The 20,524-nt window shown below is 43.6% G+C and overlaps 1 protein-coding gene across 5 annotated transcripts in view; it reads left to right on the forward strand.

The window, feature by feature from the left end:
* The window catches only part of GNE (glucosamine (UDP-N-acetyl)-2-epimerase/N-acetylmannosamine kinase), a 230,403-nt gene that overhangs the window by 191,235 nt on the left and 18,644 nt on the right, over positions 1-20,524 (forward strand). For all 5 annotated transcript variants that reach the window (XM_085641102.1, XM_085641104.1, XM_085641105.1 and 2 more), the window contains one exon: positions 18,645-18,827. In XM_085641102.1, the coding sequence (XP_085497228.1) occupies positions 18,645-18,827 (183 nt within the window). The remainder of the gene's footprint in view (positions 1-18,644; positions 18,828-20,524) is intronic.

Below are 20,524 nucleotides of genomic sequence, written 5' to 3' on the forward strand. Positions count from 1 at the left end.
TCATTTTTGAGACATATGCTTGCCATGAAAAATAAAAATGGAATCCTTGCAGTGGCAGGTCTAGTGGCCTATATTGCCTATTTCGCTAGGAGCGGACCTTGAGATCTAATCCGCAGCATCTCCTCAATGTCCCTCGCTTTGCCAAAATGCAACAAGGGGGCAGGTCCTTCACAGTTAGGACTGCAAACTTTGGAATGCCTTGCCTTACCACCTGCTCAGGTTAGAAACAGAAGTTCAGAAAGGCTTTAAAAACCTTGATCTTCAGGAAGGTGGAGTAGTATCTCGAGCCTCTTAGTCTCTCTAGTCTGCTTTTTTACAGCTCCGTGACACCTCAGCTGAGGTAGCTCTATAAATGCCCATTGATTGATTGGCTTTTTCAATGCTTGTTAATCTTTGTAAACTTAATGACCTCAGACAGCTTGCACTGATGAAGGTAGCAACTGCAGCCTCTTTGTCCCAACTTGCCTGCTTACCCTCCACTTCTTTCTGTCTCTCCATCTCTTAGAGTTGTGAGGGCACCCTCAATAATAAGTCAGTTTTGACAAATCAATTTAGCAAAGGATAAAGTAGCTTTCTCAACGGGAGAAGCTTTCCTGGCTGACTGTATGGCATTCTGTTGTGTATTGGTAATGGGTAGGATCCCAGGACATGTGCCTGTCTGAAGCTTTTTACATTTATAGCAGAAGAGAATGGATGTTTTGAAGATGTCTGGAAGTGGGCTCAAATAGACACTGGAAAATAGGGTTCTGATAATAGAATCTTGAGACATGCCTGCATTACCCCTGTAAGGAAAAGATTCAACCGTAGAAGAGCACTTAACATCTTTCTTGAAATGTATGAGATCATCATTCAGACTGAGGCTTCATGATGAGTCCATTTGAACTACAGAGTAGTCCTTAGTTACTGCACTTGTTCTGGGACTATTTTACTGCCCATTATTGTACTTTTCGCTTGGAAAAAGCGATGAAATAGTAAATAAGCATTTACATTGTTGAATGTCAAACTTGATCACTTTTGCTGACTTGTTTTCTCAGGGTAAAATGCACGTGTGCATGATTACTGAACAACTCTAAATCGCTTGATTGGGCTGTTGAGCCTTATCCTGGTATTCCCAGAGGACCCTCGAATGAGGGCTACAGTAGAAGGACAGTAGGGTGATGTGAGAGTTGCTGCTTAGAAGTTAATTAAGAGTGATGCTGCCCACCACCTGTAGAGTGGAGATCATATAGATATCAGCTAACGAAGATTTGGTAACATGTCAAGGCAGAACCCAGATGTCCTCCTGAAGAAACAAATTACATTCCCAAAATGCGTAAAGGTATGTATGTTTAACGCATGTGCGGCTTAGGGGTGGGTGATAAAATCCACTCTACTAGTGGAATTGCTGGCGTTTTGAACACTCATAGCATGGAGTTCCAGACAAAGTCCGCATACTGCAGTGAGGCGACGTTTTTTTCTCGCACACGGCTCATCAACGGTAAATTGGCAAGCAAGAACTGGCATCTCCTGGCGCAGTTTTCGGGCGCTAAGAAGGCACCCGGCGAGATTTTCCCAACACAGGCGGTTACGACTGTTCGCAGTAAGAAAGTTGCCACTCTAATAAAAAAATCTACTCGAGCGGTAGCAAAACCAACCCTTGAAGCAGCGGCCTCTGGCATGCCGCTTGGTGCAGTTTGCGCTGATTTTTAGAACGGAACAAGCTCATGGGACTAAAAATCAGCGTGACATGCCAATTTACACCCGTTTGCACAACTCCGCATAATCTTGCTGAGTTATAATGTAACTCTGCTGAATTTCCACTGCAAATTCCGCCCACCCCTAGTGTGGCTTTAGATGCACATGCTGTGCATACTTCTTCCGTCTAGTGTCGGGCCTGAATGTGTGCAAGTTGTTTTTCTTCAAAGAAGCCTTTTGAGTCACGTAGTAGTGTGACTCCTCTTGTTGACAAGGCGCATGTTCATCAATTTATTTGTTGGATTCTTTTCTTTCTGCCGTCTGGTTCGGACGTGTGATCTCGTGCTACGGTTCAACACCATCACGGTGCTTTGTTCAGTCTCGACGGTTTCTCCCCTCCGTTGCTAATGTTATTGAATGCGTTTTCCATTTCTCTCTCATCTCGGATCACTAACTCAAGCCTTGTCAAGTGTTTTTCAGGTCAACTTCGACCCAAGTGGGTCTTCACCTTTTGGGTCCTCCTTCCTTCTCCTCTCCACCATGTCTGAACGGTAATGTAACTGACTCCATTTTGTTACTGTCGTTGCTGCCACATGAAGTACCCTCAGAACGACCTCCATCAGGTCTGTAATTTGTCTGTCTCCCGAATACAAGGTTGCATGTGAGGCCTGCCACTCCTTCAGCTCCAAGAAAACCCTCTGTGACCGTTGGGTTTAGTGTCTTGCGATGTCTGGTAGGAGCGGATACGACACACCGGACCTTGAAGGAGAACATCACCAACAACTTTCGGCAGCATTTGAGGAGGCCTTCTCCCCCGGCAACAGCTCTGGCTCTGATCTGGAGATCGAGGACTTGCCTCCAGCACAGACTATTGTGAGTACGGACTTCCCTCCACCTCGGTACAGCTTGCACATCAAGCAGACCCCTGCCTCTGGGCCATGGTCGGCACCGTCCACCAGCACCTTCGGATGTAACACCCAGCTTTGGCTTGGAGCCGAAGAAACCATCAGGGCCAACACACTCTGCAGCAACTGCGACCCCATCGGCACCAACACCTTAGGTGTCAAAGTCTAATCTGCCTCGGAGCCAAAAACCTTGGCGCCGACATCAAAGGCTGGCCTAGTCTCTTGCTATCGAACGGATCCTCCACAAGAGGCAAGAAGAGATCGGTGCCAGGCAGAAACATTTCATCGTCCACCCCCATACAGTCCGGATCCTTGTCCACCCTCCGGGCGTCTGGCGCTCAACCCTCCAAGCATCGGCTATACTTAGAGGAAACTTTTAACTTGTCATCTCCCCCTAAGCAGTGCAAGAAGGTGCTACTAGCCCTTTGCTTTGCCCTCAACCTCTCTACCCACCTCCCAAGACGACCCCCATCCTTACACACCTTTGATGTCTCCTCACTCAGTAATGGGAGGGGGAGGAATACCTTTGATACACCTCCACAGGGAGATTGTTGGGATGCCTATGATGCTGACTCGCCAAGGAACACGGATCCAAATTTGTACCCTTCACGCCCCTTCACCCATGATTTCACCTCGTACCACAAGCTAATTGGTAGGGCTTCCTCCTTCAGTAAGATAGCTCTCCATACTGAGCCTTTGGAGGAGGACTTCCTTTTCGAAACACTTTCCTCCACTCACCGCTCCACCCAGTATCCCTATGCTCGGAGGCATGCTCGGTCACGCCCTTGATATTTTTTAGGTTCTCCTTCACACCAGAGTCCTCCTTCACAGGGAGGATAAGATATATAAAGCATCCCCTACTGATCCACTCTGTATACGGGGACAGCTTGCGACCAACTCCCTGGTGGTTACTATTGCCCGTGAGAGGGCTAATAACCAAGCTACTGGTAATGCCCCTCCATCAGTTAAAGAGAGTAAATTCATTGACGCAGAGGGCAAAAGTGTGGCTGCACAATCATCCAACAACTGGTGTGTTGTCACTCCTCCCTAGGTATGACCGTGCCCACTGAGATGAGATAGAGGAGCTCCTCCAATGTCTCCCAGAGACATGAAGTACCCTCAGAACGACCTCCATCAGGTCTGTAATTTGTGTCTGTCTCCCGAATACAAGGTTGCATGTGAGGCCTGCCACTCCTTCAGCTCCAAGAAAACCCTCTGTGACCGTTGGGTTTAGTGTCTTGAGATGTCTGGTAGGAGCGGATACGACACACCGGACCTTGAAGGAGAACTTCACCAACAACATTCGGCAGCATTTGAGGAGGCCTTCTCCCCCGGCAACAGCTCTGGCTCTGATCTGGAGATCGAGGACTTGCCTCCAGCACAGACTATTGTGAGTACGGACTTCCCTCCACCTCGGTACCACTTGCACATCAAGCAGACCCCTGCCTCTGGGCCATGGTCGGCACCGTCCACCTGCACCTTCGGATGTAACACCCAGCTTTGGCTTGGAGCCGAAGAAACCATCAGGGCCAACACACTCTGCAGCAACTGCGACCCCATCGGCACCAACACCTTAGGTGTCAAAGTCTAATCTGCCTCGGAGCCAAAAACCTTGGCGCCGACATCAAAGGCTGGCCTAGTCTCTTGCTATCGAACGGATCCTCCACAAGAGGCAAGAAGAGATCGGTGCCAGGCAGAAACATTTAATCGTCCACCCCCATACAGTCCGGATCCTTGTCCACCCTCCGGGGGTCTGGCGCTCAACCCTCCAAGCATCGGCTATCCTTAGAGGAAACTTTTAACTTGTCATCTCCCCCTAAGCAGTGCAAGAAGGTGCTACTAGCCCTTTGCTTTGCCCTCAACCTCTCTACCCACCTCCCAAGTCGACCCCCATCCTTACACACCTTTGATGTCTCCTCACTCAGTAATGGGAGGGGGAGGAATACCTTTGATACACCTCCACAGGGAGATTGTTGGGATGCCTATGATGCTGACTCGCCAAGGAACACGGATCCAAATTTGTACCCTTCACGCCCCTTCACCCATGATTTCACCTCGTACCACAAGCTGATTGGTAGGGCTTCCTCCTTCAGTAAGATAGCTCTCCATACTGAGCCTTTGGAGGAGGACTTCCTTTTCGAAACACTTTCCTCCACTCACCGCTCCACCCAGTATCCCTATGCTCGGTCACGCCCTTGATATTTTTTAGGTTCTCCTTCACACCAGAGTCCTCCTTCACAGGGAGGATAAGATATATAAAGCATCCCCTACTGATCCACTCTGTATACGGGGACAGCTTGCGACCAACTCCCTGGTGGTTACTATTGCCCGTGAGAGGGCTAATAACCAAGCTACTGGTAATGCCCCTCCATCAGTTAAAGAGAGTAAATTCATTGACGCAGAGGGCAAAAGTGTGGCTGCACAATCATCCAACCACTGGTGTGTTGTCACTCCTCCCTAGGTATGACCGTGCCCACTGAGATGAGATAGAGGAGCTCCTCCAATGTCTCCCAGAGAAGCATAGAAAGCGGGATTGCAAGGTCTTTGCTGAGCGAGAGCAGATCCCTAATACTACTATACGCTGCGCCTTAGATGCTGCGAACACTGCAGCGAAGGGAATCCTCTCCAATTTCCTTCTGCGCATGCATGTCTGGCTCTGTATCTCAGACTTTAAGCCAGAATTCCAGCAAAATTTACTCCGCTTAATGTTCGATCATCGACAGCTATTCGGCCCACAAGTTGACTAGATGTTGGAAAATATCTAAAAGGATATGAACTTGGTAAAAGCGCTGGGCGTGCTTCAAATGCCATCTAATTGTGGCTCTTTCCATTGCACTCCCTTTTGCGGAGGCTCAAAGTCCAGCTCCTCAGATGCCTCCATGATCTACCAACGTTGGCAGGCCTAGCAGTCCTCTCCCTGGGGTTACTTTCGAGGTTCCTCCAGCAGTAACAACTCTAGAGGCAGAGATAGGAGTGCCTCTCCCAAAGGACCTGCGACCTCTAAAAAACGCTGACTTTCCTCTCCTTCCCCCTGACCGGGACGTCGCCAAAGGTTCTTTCCTGCTTGGCAGAATGTCATCTCTAACCAGTGGGTGTTGGACGTTATCCAATATGATTCTTGTTTGGAGCTCACTTCCCCACCTCCCAACATTCCATCTCACAAACACAGCCTCTCGCCAGAACACCATAGGATACTCAGGAAAGAGGTCCAAGTGTTCCTTCTCAAAGGGGCAATAGAACTTGTCTCCCAAGATCAACAGGGTATAGGAGTATACTCTACTACCTGATCCCCAAAAAAGATAGTTGACTCCGCCCAATCCAATTGCTTGCGCAGGCAGGGTGTCCATGTCTTCCCCTGTCTGGATGGCTGACCCATCAAGAGTGCCACCTGTCAGAAATGACGTGAACACTCACAGTCCCCATCAGCCACATTTATGAACTGGGCTTTACTGTCAACACCTTTAAAATCCCATCTCCACCGCCTGCAGATCTAACCCTATGTGTGAGCAATCCTGAACACTGAGGTTAGCATGGCCTACCCAAATGCTGCCCGGATATAGCCTTTTCAGACACTCCTTCTTTTCCAACCAGACCGACAAGTCATGGTCAGGACAGTCACGCGCCTCCTCTGCATGATGGACTACTCCCTTGCCATAATACCACAAGCCAGGTTACACATCCTGTTACAGGAGTACTTAGCGCACCAGTGGTCTCAAGCAGAGGTCATTGGGACAATCTAGTGTTGGTCAGCCGTCGCACTTGTCCCTCTCTGCAGTGATTGAACACTAACAACCTGTTGCAGGGACAGCCTTTTCTCAAACTAGTTCCTCAGTGGACCCTTACAACGGACGCCTCCCTGACCGAATGGGGTACACACTTACAGGACCTGACTGTCAAAGATCAGTGGGAACTCAGCCACCATGGTCTCCACATCAGTTACCTGGAACTACTAGCTGTTCACCTTGCGTTGAAAGCTTTCCTTAACCACCTGGCAAAGTAGTCATGATCAAGACGGACCACATGACAGCCAGGTATTATCTTCAAAAGCAAGGGGGCATCCGATCTCCCCAGCTCTCTCCCCTAGCCCAGAGCATTTGGCGGTGGCCTCTCAGACACAAGATCTGTCTGCTAGCAGAATACCTCTCAGTTCAGTTCAGTTCAAAAAATGCTTTATTCGGCATGTTTAAACAGCCACATAGCAGACACAAAATAACACACATCATACAATAAAACTTTAAAAAATAACAGGATACAGGCCAATTACCCCAAGAGTTATTCAAGTTACCATCCCCGTATAAAGTGCCAGTGCATGATGGGATGAGCAATATAAAACAAATAAAATTGTTCCAGTAAACTTTCAATTTATATGACCAAAGAACAAACATAGCAGCAAGAATACAGCAAAGAAATGCCGAGTAAAGTGCAAATCACAATTCTGGACATGTGCAAAGAGTCGCTTATATTGCTCACTCGCTAAAGTGACAATGCAACTTATAAAAGGCCAAGAGAATTACATGATAATAGATTTCCTGGCACACATACATTTCAAAATATAAGTAGCTGTATAAAAACATATATCTGCACTCTCCAGATTAAACAGTAACTGCATTGCATTCTTTGTAGTCCGAACATTGTATTTTAAAAAGATAGGTTTTAAAAAGTGACGTCTTAAAAATACATAAAATTTACAAAAAAGCATAAAATGGCAACAACTCTGTTTGGATAAATCATCACATGGGCATAAAATATTACTATGCTGCCTGGTGATAGGAAAGGACACAAGATGGTGTACTATTCCAAGCCTTAGCCGAGTAAGAACAAAGCGATGGGATCTTCTTGTGACTTCGGTCAAATATGGCTGGAAACCTTCATTTAAATTATTTTCACCATAAAAGACGTAAGTACGCTGGTTAAGACAGACAGAATCTCTAGATTGTCTCGTATATCGTAAGAAAGACACCTTAAGATCTAATTTAGATATACTGGCAGCTTCCTCGGGAATTAAAAAGGGATCTTGGTTAAAAAGGAGCTTAAACCAGTAATAGATATGTCTGAACCAAGGTATATACAGACAATGGTCCAGCCTTAGACATTCTCTTATTACTCTTTGTGTAAATAAGGTTTTGGTTTTAGACCAGATGGAACGCCATAAAGTTAGAGGGCGAAGGGCTGCAAGATCTTCAATATAGTCTAGCCCCACCTCTCTGTGAATTAATTCTGTGGAAGCTGATGCGGGGGTACACAGTAGACGTCTCAAAAATGAGTTCTCATCGAGTTGGATATGTTTACCACTAAGGGTATGGTGCCCCCAAACTCCAGCACCATATAAAGCGGAGGAGATACATCTGGCTTTATAAATCGAAATCATGTCATTAATTCTACTATTCCCAAGCTTGGAGGCAAATCTAAACACTCCATTAATGTTCTTTACCATTTTAAGGCGCACATTATCACATTCGTTATCCCATTTTCCATCACCAGAAAATGTAACACCGAGGTAGCAAAAACTGGTCACGGATTGAATTTTATTCTCGTCCAGGAAGAACGTCTTTTTAGCACCTTTCTTGCTCCCGCAGGTCATAACATACGTTTTTTCTTTGTTAATTAACAGTTTCCTATCATCAATAAACCTACAGAAGCAATTAATTAAACGTTGAAGGCCTATTTGAGTACGTGACAAGAGGACGGCGTCATCCGCATATAACAATATTGGAATGGGGTCGCCATCTACTCTGGGGGCATCTGCAGGGACTTGCCTAAGAATTGAGTCAATTTGATTGACAAATAAAGAAAAAAGCAATGGGGCCAGAACACAGCCCTGCCTGATGCCTCGAGTCACTCTAAAAAAGGGAGTAGATTCCCCGTCCGATCCAAAACGAACTTTGCACGAGAGCCTTTCATATAATCTGGCCAAAAAGTGCACAATATCTGCTGGGGCGCCCATTTCCAGTAGTATTGGCCACAGAATAGAGTGTTCGACCAGATCGAAGGCACTACTAAGATCGGCGAAACATAAAAACAAATTCCCTTTTTTGACCGTGACATATTTATTTATTATGAGGTCGAGGTTCAGACACTGCTCCATTGTACCCATTCCCCTCCTAAAGCCATACTGGACTGGTGATAAAATGGTATTTTCTTCTGCCCATATCTCCAGTCTATTAAGGAGTATCCTACTCAAAATTTTAATCGAAGAGTCCAGGAGGGAGATAGGGCGATAATTTCGTGCCTCGGACCTAGAACCCTTCTTGAATAGGGGGACAATAATAGATTGTCCCCAGGTCAAAGGAAGTTTACCTTCAATAGCAGCATTAAAAATGCGAGTTAAAATGGGTGCCCAAAGATCCATCTCCTGTTTATATAAATCCACGGGGACAGCGTCTGGACCTGGGGCTTTGCCCCCTTTACTTTTTGTCAGCCCCAGATAGACCTCCTCCAAACTAATGGATAGAGGTGACGATGGCCATACAGAGTTGTGATTATCTGACAAATCTAAAACCAACCTATCGGGATTAAAAATATTAGAAAAATGATCAATCCAATCATTGCAATTTACATAAGATGTTATTTCGGGAATGGTATCATTCTTAAGGAAAGGGCAATTAATTGTCTCCCAAAATAGAGCATTATTATTTGTGTTAGCAGCTAAATTTAATTTATGCCATAGCTCTTCCTGTATTTCTTTTTTACGGACTTTCAGGGAGGTCTTATATTTGAGTCGTTCAGCTTTAATAAGGGTATTATCCCTAGGTTTAATATCCAATGCAGCTTTTAAACTCGACAAAGCCTGTATACAGTTATTGTCGAACCAGCCAACAGACCTATTTTTTTGTGGCCTACTCCTCCCTGTCAATAAGCCAGCAATAACAGAAATAATTTGATGGAATTTGGATAGCAATATGACAGGTACTGTCTCGTTACTTAGGCAGTAGTCAATTTCTGTTTTGCATTTAATAATAACTTCTCCCAGAAGCTTAACCGGATTAATATTGATCCACTTAATTCTTGGCCCATTTGGTCTCACTGCAACAATATCTCCAATAAAAGTGGTGGTGTCTGGATGTACATTTCCCCACGTCAGCAAAGTTACAGAGATACTGTTATGGTCACTTACTGCTTGCTCTGTTACCCATAAATCAGTATAAGCAGTATTGCAGGAGAGAAGTATGTGGTCAATATTAGAATGGGCACCCCTGCCTGTAAAGGTTGGGCATTTAATATTGCCCTTTTTCAGTGAACAGTCAAGTAACTCTAGATCCAATTTAGCTATCAAATTATTAAGGGAGTTTCCATAATCATCATGAGGGAAATGGATATGTGGGGAGTCAACATTATCACCCATTTCCCCCAGAAAGCCACAAATCCTTTGATCAACATATTGACAGGCCTGTATATTAAAATCTCCTGCCCACAGTAAAATCGATTGGTTCCTAGAACCGGCCAACAACTTATCTATTTCACAACCTATTTCATAGACAATAGGACCCCTACGTGCGTCAAAGGTGTTATTATAATAGTTAATAATAATTAGATCCTTGCCTACAACATGCTCCAGTCGTAAATACTGGGCATAAGAGGACACCTCGTGGTAAGTATTAGGTTTGAACTGAGTTAATTTAGTTGAAACCATAATTAAGAGTCCGGCTTTAGCCCTTCCTGCTGCCGAATTCACAGCCGATGCCCAGTATGTAATATAGCCTTCCACGTGGATTGCCTCCTTATACCAAGTCTCTTGAAGGCAAATAATGTCGAACCCTTGTGTAATAAAATCATTCCAGAATGGAGTATTTAACTTTGAACTTAAACCAGCTATATTCCAGGTCATGATGTTAAGACCTACCTCTGGTAATATTACATTTTTAGGTGTTATTTGGCTTGTTATAGCTTTGACAACACCCTCCACAGGAATACTTCTTACTTCTAGTTGGGTAATCGGAGATGCTACAGTAAACTCCTCCTCGTGTAATATACCAGGTACAACATTTGATCTAGCCCCCGTTGTCTCTTCATTACTGGTAATGTGATTATTTTGGACATTTGTTACCTTCAAATGGGTGTTTATATCGTCAAATAAGCAGCAACCCAATATACTTTCATCACCCCCCAGTCAATCAACGGACTCCAGGCTACTAAACCGATTTTGCAAGGGGATAGGGTCTATGGGAAAGGGATGTCTAGGCCAATGTCCTTGTAAAGGGCCCCTCCCGTTTCTACGCACAATTTCCCAACCATCAAATTTGGTGGTAAAATGACCAGGGGGGTAAAAGTAAGTCAGAGGAAAGGCCTTAATTGACACATTTATTTTAGTCATTCCAGTTACAAATATAATCGACTATGGTGGGGTCATCGAAATTTACTAAAATACAGTCCCCCTCTATGTTTTTTGTCAAATGACCAACCCATGGCGCCCTCCTGACCATAGTTATCTTACAGGCTTTGTGCAGTGGAAGTGGTCTATTTTTATTGAGCCAGTGCACAACCCTGTTTCTCAAAGTTGTAGGGGACTCAACCTCTTGTTTGCCCAGTAAGGGAACCCCTGTTAAGATAACAACAAATGGGGCAGCTTCAGGTGGTAGATTTGGGATATTTTTACCCCTTGGTGTCACAGGAGTAGAAAACTTGGCATCGTGCTTATGTTGGGGCGCTTTACATTGAGCAGGTTGCTCATGGTCGGGCATGACCACGGATTTATTAGTTGTAGTCGGGTCCTGATAGGTCATGGACAATCCTGGCAAGTTTTGTGGGACGGCCAAAACAGTTTCTACTCGGGTGTTATCCGATGATTTACAAGCGCCAGGATGGTCAGTATTGCTTCTAGAGTAGGAAAAACCACTAAGCCTTAATTCAATCTTAGACAAATGATCTTCAATCTTGTTTATTCTATCCTTTATAGGTTGAAGAAGAGATCTAATTGCGTCATAGATATTGGACAAGTCATGGCACAATCCCTCCCCGCTAGTTATAACATTTACCCCCCCACTAGCAATTTGCACCACAGGTGAAGGGGAAACTAGGGGTGCATTTTTGTTGATCGGTGTAGCCGGTATATGCTGCTCTAGATGGGCATTAGACGATCTGGGACATCTCGAGTGGTTAGCAGGCTTTGGCTTTTTACTTCCTTTCTTAGCCTTACCACCATTTGTGGGGGTATAACCATGTTTAGTTTTAGGGACAGCCCCAAGATTCCTATCTCGCAGTTGTCTAGTGCATGATCCTGTAGTTGCACTATGTGTAGATGGTAACGGACGGGGTGAACTCAACAGTGATTCAGAGACCAAAGACTGTTCACCCACTGACACTGCAACTGTTCCACTAGGCAATAAATCAGTAGTCGAAACATCAATGTCAGAACATGGCATTACAGGACTAGTGATGGTAAGTGGAGCCGGGGTACCGACATTGGCTATATGACCCAGCGAAGACCTCCTGGCAGCCGCGAGATCCTGGGATACACGACGTTCCAGGAGCGTGATTTCCTGGTCAATCACACAATTGACTTTGGTAATAAATTGGTCCATTGCTCCGGAATATGGAACTTTTGAAGTTTTCCCTTTCGTGTCTTTAACTGGCATGGTAATGCCACAAATACAAGTACCAAATAGAATATAGCTTCACTAGACTGCAGACTTACACAGTGAATATAAACTCGATATCTTGTTTAATTGTCACCGTGTATCACAATCTCTACACTCTATGCCACACAAGTTTTATAAAGGCAATAAGTAGTACCTGACGGCATCAATCACATGTACGTCTTTAGGGGGGTTGCCCAGTCCAGTCTCTTCCTGGCGATGACGGGCAAGGACGGGCCCGCCCTTGGCCCGGGCTTCGCCCGGGCGCTGCCCGCGCGCGTCCCGCGCTGCGTGAGCTCCCTGTGGCTTTTGTAGGACACCGGCGCGCTAAGGTGACGTCAAGCGCTGCGCCGGTGTCAGGGGGTGCTGGGGAGTGAAATCTGCACAGCCGTTCCCCTCACGGCACGGGAGATGAATGCAGAAGCTGGATTCCCCCACAAGGTAAGCCGTTCCCCTCACGGCAGATGAATTGTGGCACAAAAGTAAACACTCTTTGCTCCTCCGGCGCGTCCCGCGCTGCGTGTGCTCCCTGTGGCTTTTGTAGGACACCGGCGCGCTAAGGTGACGTCAAGCGCTGCGCCGGTGTCAGGGGATGCTGGGGAGTGAAATCTGCACAGCCGTTCCCCTCACGGCACGGGAGATGAATGCAGAAGCTGGATTCCCCCACAAGGTAAGCCGTTCCCCTCACGGCAGATGAATTGTGGCACAAAAGTAAACACTCTTTGCTCCTCCGGCGCGTCCTCTCAGAAGTTGGCGGCCTCCTCAGCAGGTTGCAGGTTGTGTCAACAAGTTCACAAGTGGGAACACCACTCGCAAATCCTCCTCCAGTATTTCCGCCAATAGACCTTCCCAGAGATAAACCTATTCACCACAGCAGGAAAGCCAAATGCCAAATGCCCAAGCTTTGCCTCCAGGTTTCCACACTCGCAGTCCATGGGCAATGCACAATGGATTCATTGACCAGGGATATTTGCCTACGCTTTTCCTCCTCTCCCCCTACTCCCCTTAGTGTTTCGGAGACTTCCGCAGACGTCTCTAATCCTCGTTCTGATGGTTCCCACTTGGGCTCGCCAACACTGGTTAATGACTCTTCTGGAACTCAATGGTTCTGCACCAGAGGCTACACAACATGCCAGACGGCCTCACGCAGACTTGTGTAGAAATCGAGCAGCCGGATCCCAGGTCTCTCAATCTTGCAATATAGCCCCTGAGATCCTAGAGTTTGGGTATCTTTTACCAGAGTGAATGAGCATTCTCAAGGAAGCAAGCAAGCCTACCACCAGTGCCTGTTATGCTGGTGGAAGAGGTTTGTGTACTGCTGTCATGCAAACCGCATTGACCCACTGGCAGCCAAAGAGCAGGATATTGTCTGCTACCTACTCCACTTGCAGGTTACTGGTTTGGCCTTCACTTCTATACAACTACACGTAGCTGCGGTGGCTGCCTATCTTCAGAACAGACTACACATTTTGCTTTTCAGAATTCCAGTCAAGGCTGTCATGGAGGGTCTTAAGAGGGACATTCCTCCTCAGGTTCCACTGGCCCCTACATGAAACCTCAGCATTGTCTTGAAAACGACTGATGGGTCCTCAACTTGAGCCTCTCTATTCCTTCCTCCTTCAGTTTCTATCTTGGAAGGCGGCTTTTCTGGTTGCCATCACTTAACTCAGACATGTCAGTGAGCTTCAGGTACTACCTTGGAAGAACCTTTTTTCCAAGTCCATAGGGATTGAGTTGTTCTCTGCACCAACCCCAAATTCCTCCCTAAAGTGGTCTCTCAGTTCCACCTTAACCAATAGATTGAACTTCCTGTTTTCTTTCCCACAACTGGATTAGATTGCAGAACGGGTTCTCTATACTTGGAATGTTAAGTGAGTCCTCATGTACTACATTAACAGGACTAAACTTTTTGGAAACACTCAGCAGCCATTTGTTGCTTTCTCCAAATCTTACAAAGGGAAGGCCCTATCCAAATCGGGCTTTGAAAGATGGATAGTAAAGTGCATACAGACATGTTATGCTAAAGGTAATAGGACATTGCCCATTCCTCCTAGACTCCACATGCAAAAAGGAGCCACCATGGCTTTCCTGGGAAACAGTCCAGTAGCTGACATATGCAAAGTAGCTACCTGGGCATCACCACACACCTTTACTAAACCTTACTGTGTGGATGTGCTAGCCCGCCAAAAAGCCAACTTTGGCTAGGCAGTACTCCTTGCACTTTTTCAACCTACTGCAACGCCCACCAGCTAGCAACCGCCTTTTGGAGGCCTGCTTTACAATTTATGCACAGCAAGTGTATCTAGAGCCACACATGCTTCGAACAGAAAATGTTAACCAGTATACATCTGTTTGTGGCATGCAGTGCTGTACGTTCACATGCACCCACGCTTTTTCATTGGATACCTGTGGCTGTTGCAGCAATCTTTCTGTCTTAATTTCCTCTTTTGCATAGACATCTCTATACATCAATTCATTTTTATAATGTATCCTCACCTGCCGTGTGGGAAAACAATCTAACAATGGAGTCGATGGCCATGTGCATTACCTACAAGAGGAGGATTAACATTACCTTGTGACTCGAACAACTACTTTGAAGAAAAACCAGTTGCACACATCTGGGCCTGACACCAGATGGCAAGAGTAAGCACAGCATGTGAATCTACAGCACTACATGCCACGAACAGATGTCTGCTGGGTAAGTAACATTTTCCTTTCAAATAGTTTGATTTTTCTGTTGTGTCATTTTAATACACACAATACAGTCCACACAAATATTTCACATCGTCAGTGCTAGTTTAACACCTTAAAACAACAATCATCAACTAATAGATGACCAGTTAACTTTTGCAGATAGTTTGCCACTGGGTAGCACCACTTTTGATTTGATTCCTCAGAATATACTTACTACAATAAAGAAAATCATTGAATTGCTTTCCATTGTAATTGTGCATTTCTAAATTTGGGGGTCATTACCCCAAGATATGTACCTTACACCTGTATTCTATCCCACTTACTAGCCCCCAGAGCCATCTTGCTGTGATCTGCTGTTACTGGCTGAATCTCAAAAACTTGAATATGCAGATTTGATGCATTCAATGGGATAAGGCTTGAGAAAACTAGATGAGTGCTCTAAAACCAGTTTTCCCAATTGTGAGGTGAGTAACATTCCAGACAAAATTCAGGCTGCCCAAAACCACACAACAAGCATCATCACTCATAGAGGTAATGCTGGACCTCTTAGAAATAGTAGTGAGTAAAAGACTAATGTTTTCACAAGGGATCTACTTATGGGGTATTAGCTTATGGCTTTCACACCGCTTCTGTAGAAAATACACCCAAACATGGAGGGTCCCAGACGAGAAGATCCAGATGTGTGAGTAGAACTCTCTTGAGTGATAGCTTGGAGTGGGTGGTGAAAAGGAAGTATAGTTTTGAAAGATCCAGGGGAGACCTAAGGTACCCATTCTGATTGGTAGAAAAACAGGTCTACTAAGAATAAAATCCTCCATACTCCACATCAGAGAAACAAAACCGCATCCTTGATTAGTGACTGTAAAACTATCATAACCTCTAGTGTACCCAACAAATATTATGAAGACTTTCAAGCACTTGAATGTGTGATTGCTGGAGGAGAGGAAGTGAGATTGAATAGGTGATACTGTGAAAAATACCCAAAAAGGTAAATTGCATTAACAAAGTAGGCTGTGAGAGCACACTTTAAAATAAGGGATCTTCATTACATCTTGTTGGTAGGTTGTGGGAAGGTATTCATTGATAATCTTGAGAACTAAATGGATCACCCAGCCAGCAGTATAGGCTGGTTTATTTAGAAATGCACTTTTTGTCATATAACAATATGACTTATGGAGGATCAGCAAGTACAAGTGTGTCTGTTCTTCCACAAGAATGTGAAGAATTGCCTGTCAAACAATAGCTCAGACTGCTGGAAGCATGGTTTGAAAGGAGACAAAGATTTAGATTAGGAAATTTAAGGCCATGGACTTACAGAGCCAAGATAGTTAAGAACCCTTACAAGTTAGGAATGAAGGGTCAGATGTACGACCAAGAAAATTGCGCATCACAAATTGCAACTCTTTTGCGAGTCGCAATTTGCAAGGTGCAATTTCCGATGTACAACAGTGTATTTCACACTGTTTGCGATTCCCAATGGTTCGCAAATTGCGAGGCTTGTTAATATTAATGAGCCTCTCGCAATTTGTGAGCCCATTGGGATTGCCAGCCCTCCCAGGGAAGGTGGTCTGCTGGGCTCAGCAGACCACCATGTCTGGCACTGCTATTTAATAAAGCAGATTTTTTGTTTTTTAAATGCAGCCTATTTTCCTTAAAGGAAAACGGGATGCATTTAAAAAAGGAAAATTAAACTTTTGAGTTTCATTTTTTTAAGGGCAGGCAGTCATCTCTGGGACCACTGCCTGCTCTTAAAAAATATTTTCTAACGTACTCACAAATGGGAAGGGGTCTCTTGGGGACCCCTTCCCCTTTGCGAGTGGTTTACCACCTACTTGAAGTAGGCGGTAAATTGCGAGTGTTTTGCGGCCGCAAATGCGGTCACAAAACTCTAGTACATAGCATGTTGACATGCTATTAGGAAGGGACGCCCCTTCCTAATAGCGAGAGTCTCAAATGCTATTTTGCGAGTCCAGCATGTGTACATGTTATTAGCCTTTTTTGCTGCCGCAAACGGTCCTTGTTCCTTGTTATAGGAGGTCCATATATGGATACCATGTATTGCCATTGCCACATCCATAGAATGTGAAAATAATATTCCAGTCTACTAACCAGTAGATGAAATAATGCATTGCTACTTTGAAATTTTGTAATGGAAAGGTCATCTCTAAAGTTGCCTTCCTCTTTCTGGGTGACAAGTGGTGAAGGACTCTGGAGATGGCTATGGTGCAAATTCACTGCATAAAATGGACGTTCTGTATAGGGTGGACTCGGACATTAAATATGTGCATAATGCAAAGGAATTTGCAGATCAAAACACTTCTAAACTCAAGACACACAAATGCTCACTCACACATAGACTGCACCCCTATATACATTAAATATTCTCTAAAGCAGTAAGAGTTGTTCCCACAACCAGCTCCCAAAATAGATGTCCGTAAAAATTATTTGGGCATAAGTGTTTATAAAATGCTAAAGGTTGCTTCTCTGATCGAGGTGTAAAACCTTGTCTTTAAATCTGCATGACTTGAGCCTGATTTAGATCTTGGCGGACGAGTTACTATGTGACAACGGTGACGGATATCTCGTCTTCCAAAATATAAATCCCACTATATCCTATGGGATTTATATTTCGGCAGACAGGATATTTGTCACCTTTGTGACGGAGTCACCTGTCCACCAAGATCCAAATCAGGCCTGTTCTCACCAATTTAGATGTGATGTTGTGGGTGACTTAAAAACTGTCCTCTAGATGAACCTTGTAAATTGGGGTGGCAGGACATCTTGTTTATTGTAGAGGATAATAGCAATGGTAAGTTGATACTCACTTGTAGAACAATGTAATTATAGTAGACTTCTTGGTCAATTAAACTGCAGCAATAAAACAACAGATTTTATAGATATTATAATTCTTTTATTCAATATGGCAGATGTGTAGATTCAAAGGATTATGACTCTAAGAATATTTGCAAAAACATTAATAGATTTATCAAAAATAATGTACTTAAATGTGATTGCCATGTGTGATGGTCCCTGCTTTCCTACCATAAAGGTGGAAGGAACGTAATATTATCTGTGCTACCTTCGTAGGGCAATATTTACTTGTTTTTAAACAGGAATCAAATAAATAAAACATCTATATGTTCACATAAGCACTAGGAACACGGTTTGGTGCAGACTTACTGGAAGATATTGGGAATCTCTAATACTAAACTGCCTTGCTTTATTCTTGAAGTCAACTTTGATTGCACTATTGTTGGGAGATTTTTCACTCCTATCAGAATATCAGTTGCTACTGAAGGAATTTCGCCCTGATGCTGAGTAGATTTATAAAGTATTTGGTTCCTTAGGAAATTGGATTTGCAAGATTGGAGAATGGTAAACCAAAAAGAATCCGAATTTATATGAATTTATCCACATGTTTCATGATTATCCCAAAACCTTTTGATAAATCTGAGAGGAATGCACTTTTATTGAAGAGTACCATCTCCTTGCAGGAGTTATAGATGACCCTGGAAGTACCTATTTTGCAGTGGAAACTGTCTTTAAGGTTTTTTAAAGACAATATGTTGCGTGTCTCCACAATACAGCCCTAGTAATTTCATCTTTAAAAGGGCAGTAAATCGGGTTAATTTGAATGCAACAATGAGCTTGATTAGCCATATTAAAGCAGAAATGGAAAATAGATAAATGGGTGTACTGCCAAGTTGAGATTATTTTTTAATTAATGTCTGCTTGAACTATTCAGTTATACTCATAAATACCAGGCTTGTTTAATGCTGCATCCTGTTTACTTTTCTAGGAATTGGAGGGGGAATTATTCATCAGCATGAACTTATCCATGGCAATTCCTTCTGTGCTGGTGAGCTTGGGCACATTATGGTGTCATTCGATGGACCAGATTGTTCGTGTGGTAGTTATGGATGTATAGAAGCATATGCCTCTGGAATAGCCTTGCAGAGAGAAGCTAAAAAACTTCATGATGGTAATCTCATTTCCAAAATTCTTGATTTTTTTTTTCTTTCTTTTCTTAATTATCTTTTTTAAATTATCTTTTTATTTCTACTGGAATAACCTGTTTGGCATGTGTTCGATAGTACTGTCAGAGCCTTGCTCTCCATTAGGATGTTTGACTTAAATTTTAAATGTGTATTTTCCACTTCTCGTCAAGTCTTTACATCTATTGTAAATGGTTGTCCACCTTTAGAATGCATTTTGGTTTCCTGGATGTATTGTATACATTTATAATCTATAGAAGCAATATTATCTAACTACTTTGCATCAGGCCTTCTAGCAGTCAGTAATCAAATCATTACCTAGAAGGAGGCATTGTATTTAAGTTAATAATACCATCAAAATTATCATTTTAGATGCAACATGACCTGAATTATTGTTACTATTGAAGCAAAATTTAGACTCTGCTGCTTGGTCTCACTGAATACACTAGTAAAGGAATGGAAAACTGTGTCACAGAGGTTTTAATATTTGTAGAGTTCTCAGGAGTGTAAGCTGAATTAAATTCATAAATCCAAAAATGGAAAAACATATCTTGGCAAATATCCTGTAAATAAAAAGTGTCTGGCTCAACATAAGTTTTAAAAACGAATAGTTTCCAAAAGTAATAGAACATTTGATACACATTTTCCCATATCAAAATCAAGAATGCAGATTCAGTTGCTTTTATAATAGGAAAAACATACTATAATTTCTTAATACACCTAGTCATAATAGCTGGTAAAGGGAAAGGATCAACCAATCATTGTTTAGTGAATAGCCAGCAAGGTGTAGTGGATGCATTTGATTTCTGAAACCATAACAACCCATGTCTGAGTCCACAACTTAAAACACTACCATTGAAAAGTGCATTAGTTCGGTATGTATGTCTATGTAATCGGGATTTTTTATATTTGCATTGAATAGTTTAATAACAACTTGAAATTACATATACTTGTTGAAAAGCACAGGGTGCCAGTTGTTATAGTCTTGTTAAAATAGTTTCTTCTAGAGGTCTTTGGGTGGAATGCCACTGAATTTATGATTGAAATATAATCTCAAGTTGGAAGGCTTTGTGTTTTTAGCAGGGACACACCTACTTTGTAGTGTACAAAAAAGGTGGTATTCACATGTTGCTGAAGGTACTTTCTATAGCCAGTGCTACCATTTCACCAAGATCGTACAGGTTTTAGAAGTTAATTGGCATTAGGCTGGATTCTCAACCCCTGTCCCATGTGCAAGGATCTACAATGTTGATGATGGGTATTTGAGACAATCCACTTCTTCCTCCATAATCAGTGATACAGAGAGTTAGATGTTGTTCCACAGTCGTCCTGTAAGTCCACTTTTGCTTAACATTTAGGCCCTACGTCTCAAGTTTATTTCTAAATGCTTATACGTATCCAACTCCATTTGTAACCGCTAACGAATCACAGATGCAGCCAGACACCTTACAGTCCACTAGAATAAAAAGATTCCTATGCTTGAGCAGTACAGAAACAAGGTATTGGACTGCACAGATCACAGCAAGCAGCATTTGGAATGAAATACACATCTTTGATACTCTCCTCTGCCACATCACAAAAGTATTGAAACCTGGCTATTGCATTCTGCATCAATACATTGGGCAACCCTGTAGTAATATGTGCAAATAACATTTTTGATGCTCTGAGGAAAAATCCTCTCACC

This window comes from Triturus cristatus, chromosome 2_2, assembly GCF_964204655.1.
Source record: "Triturus cristatus chromosome 2_2, aTriCri1.1, whole genome shotgun sequence".
Lineage (NCBI taxonomy): Eukaryota > Metazoa > Chordata > Amphibia > Caudata > Salamandridae > Triturus > Triturus cristatus.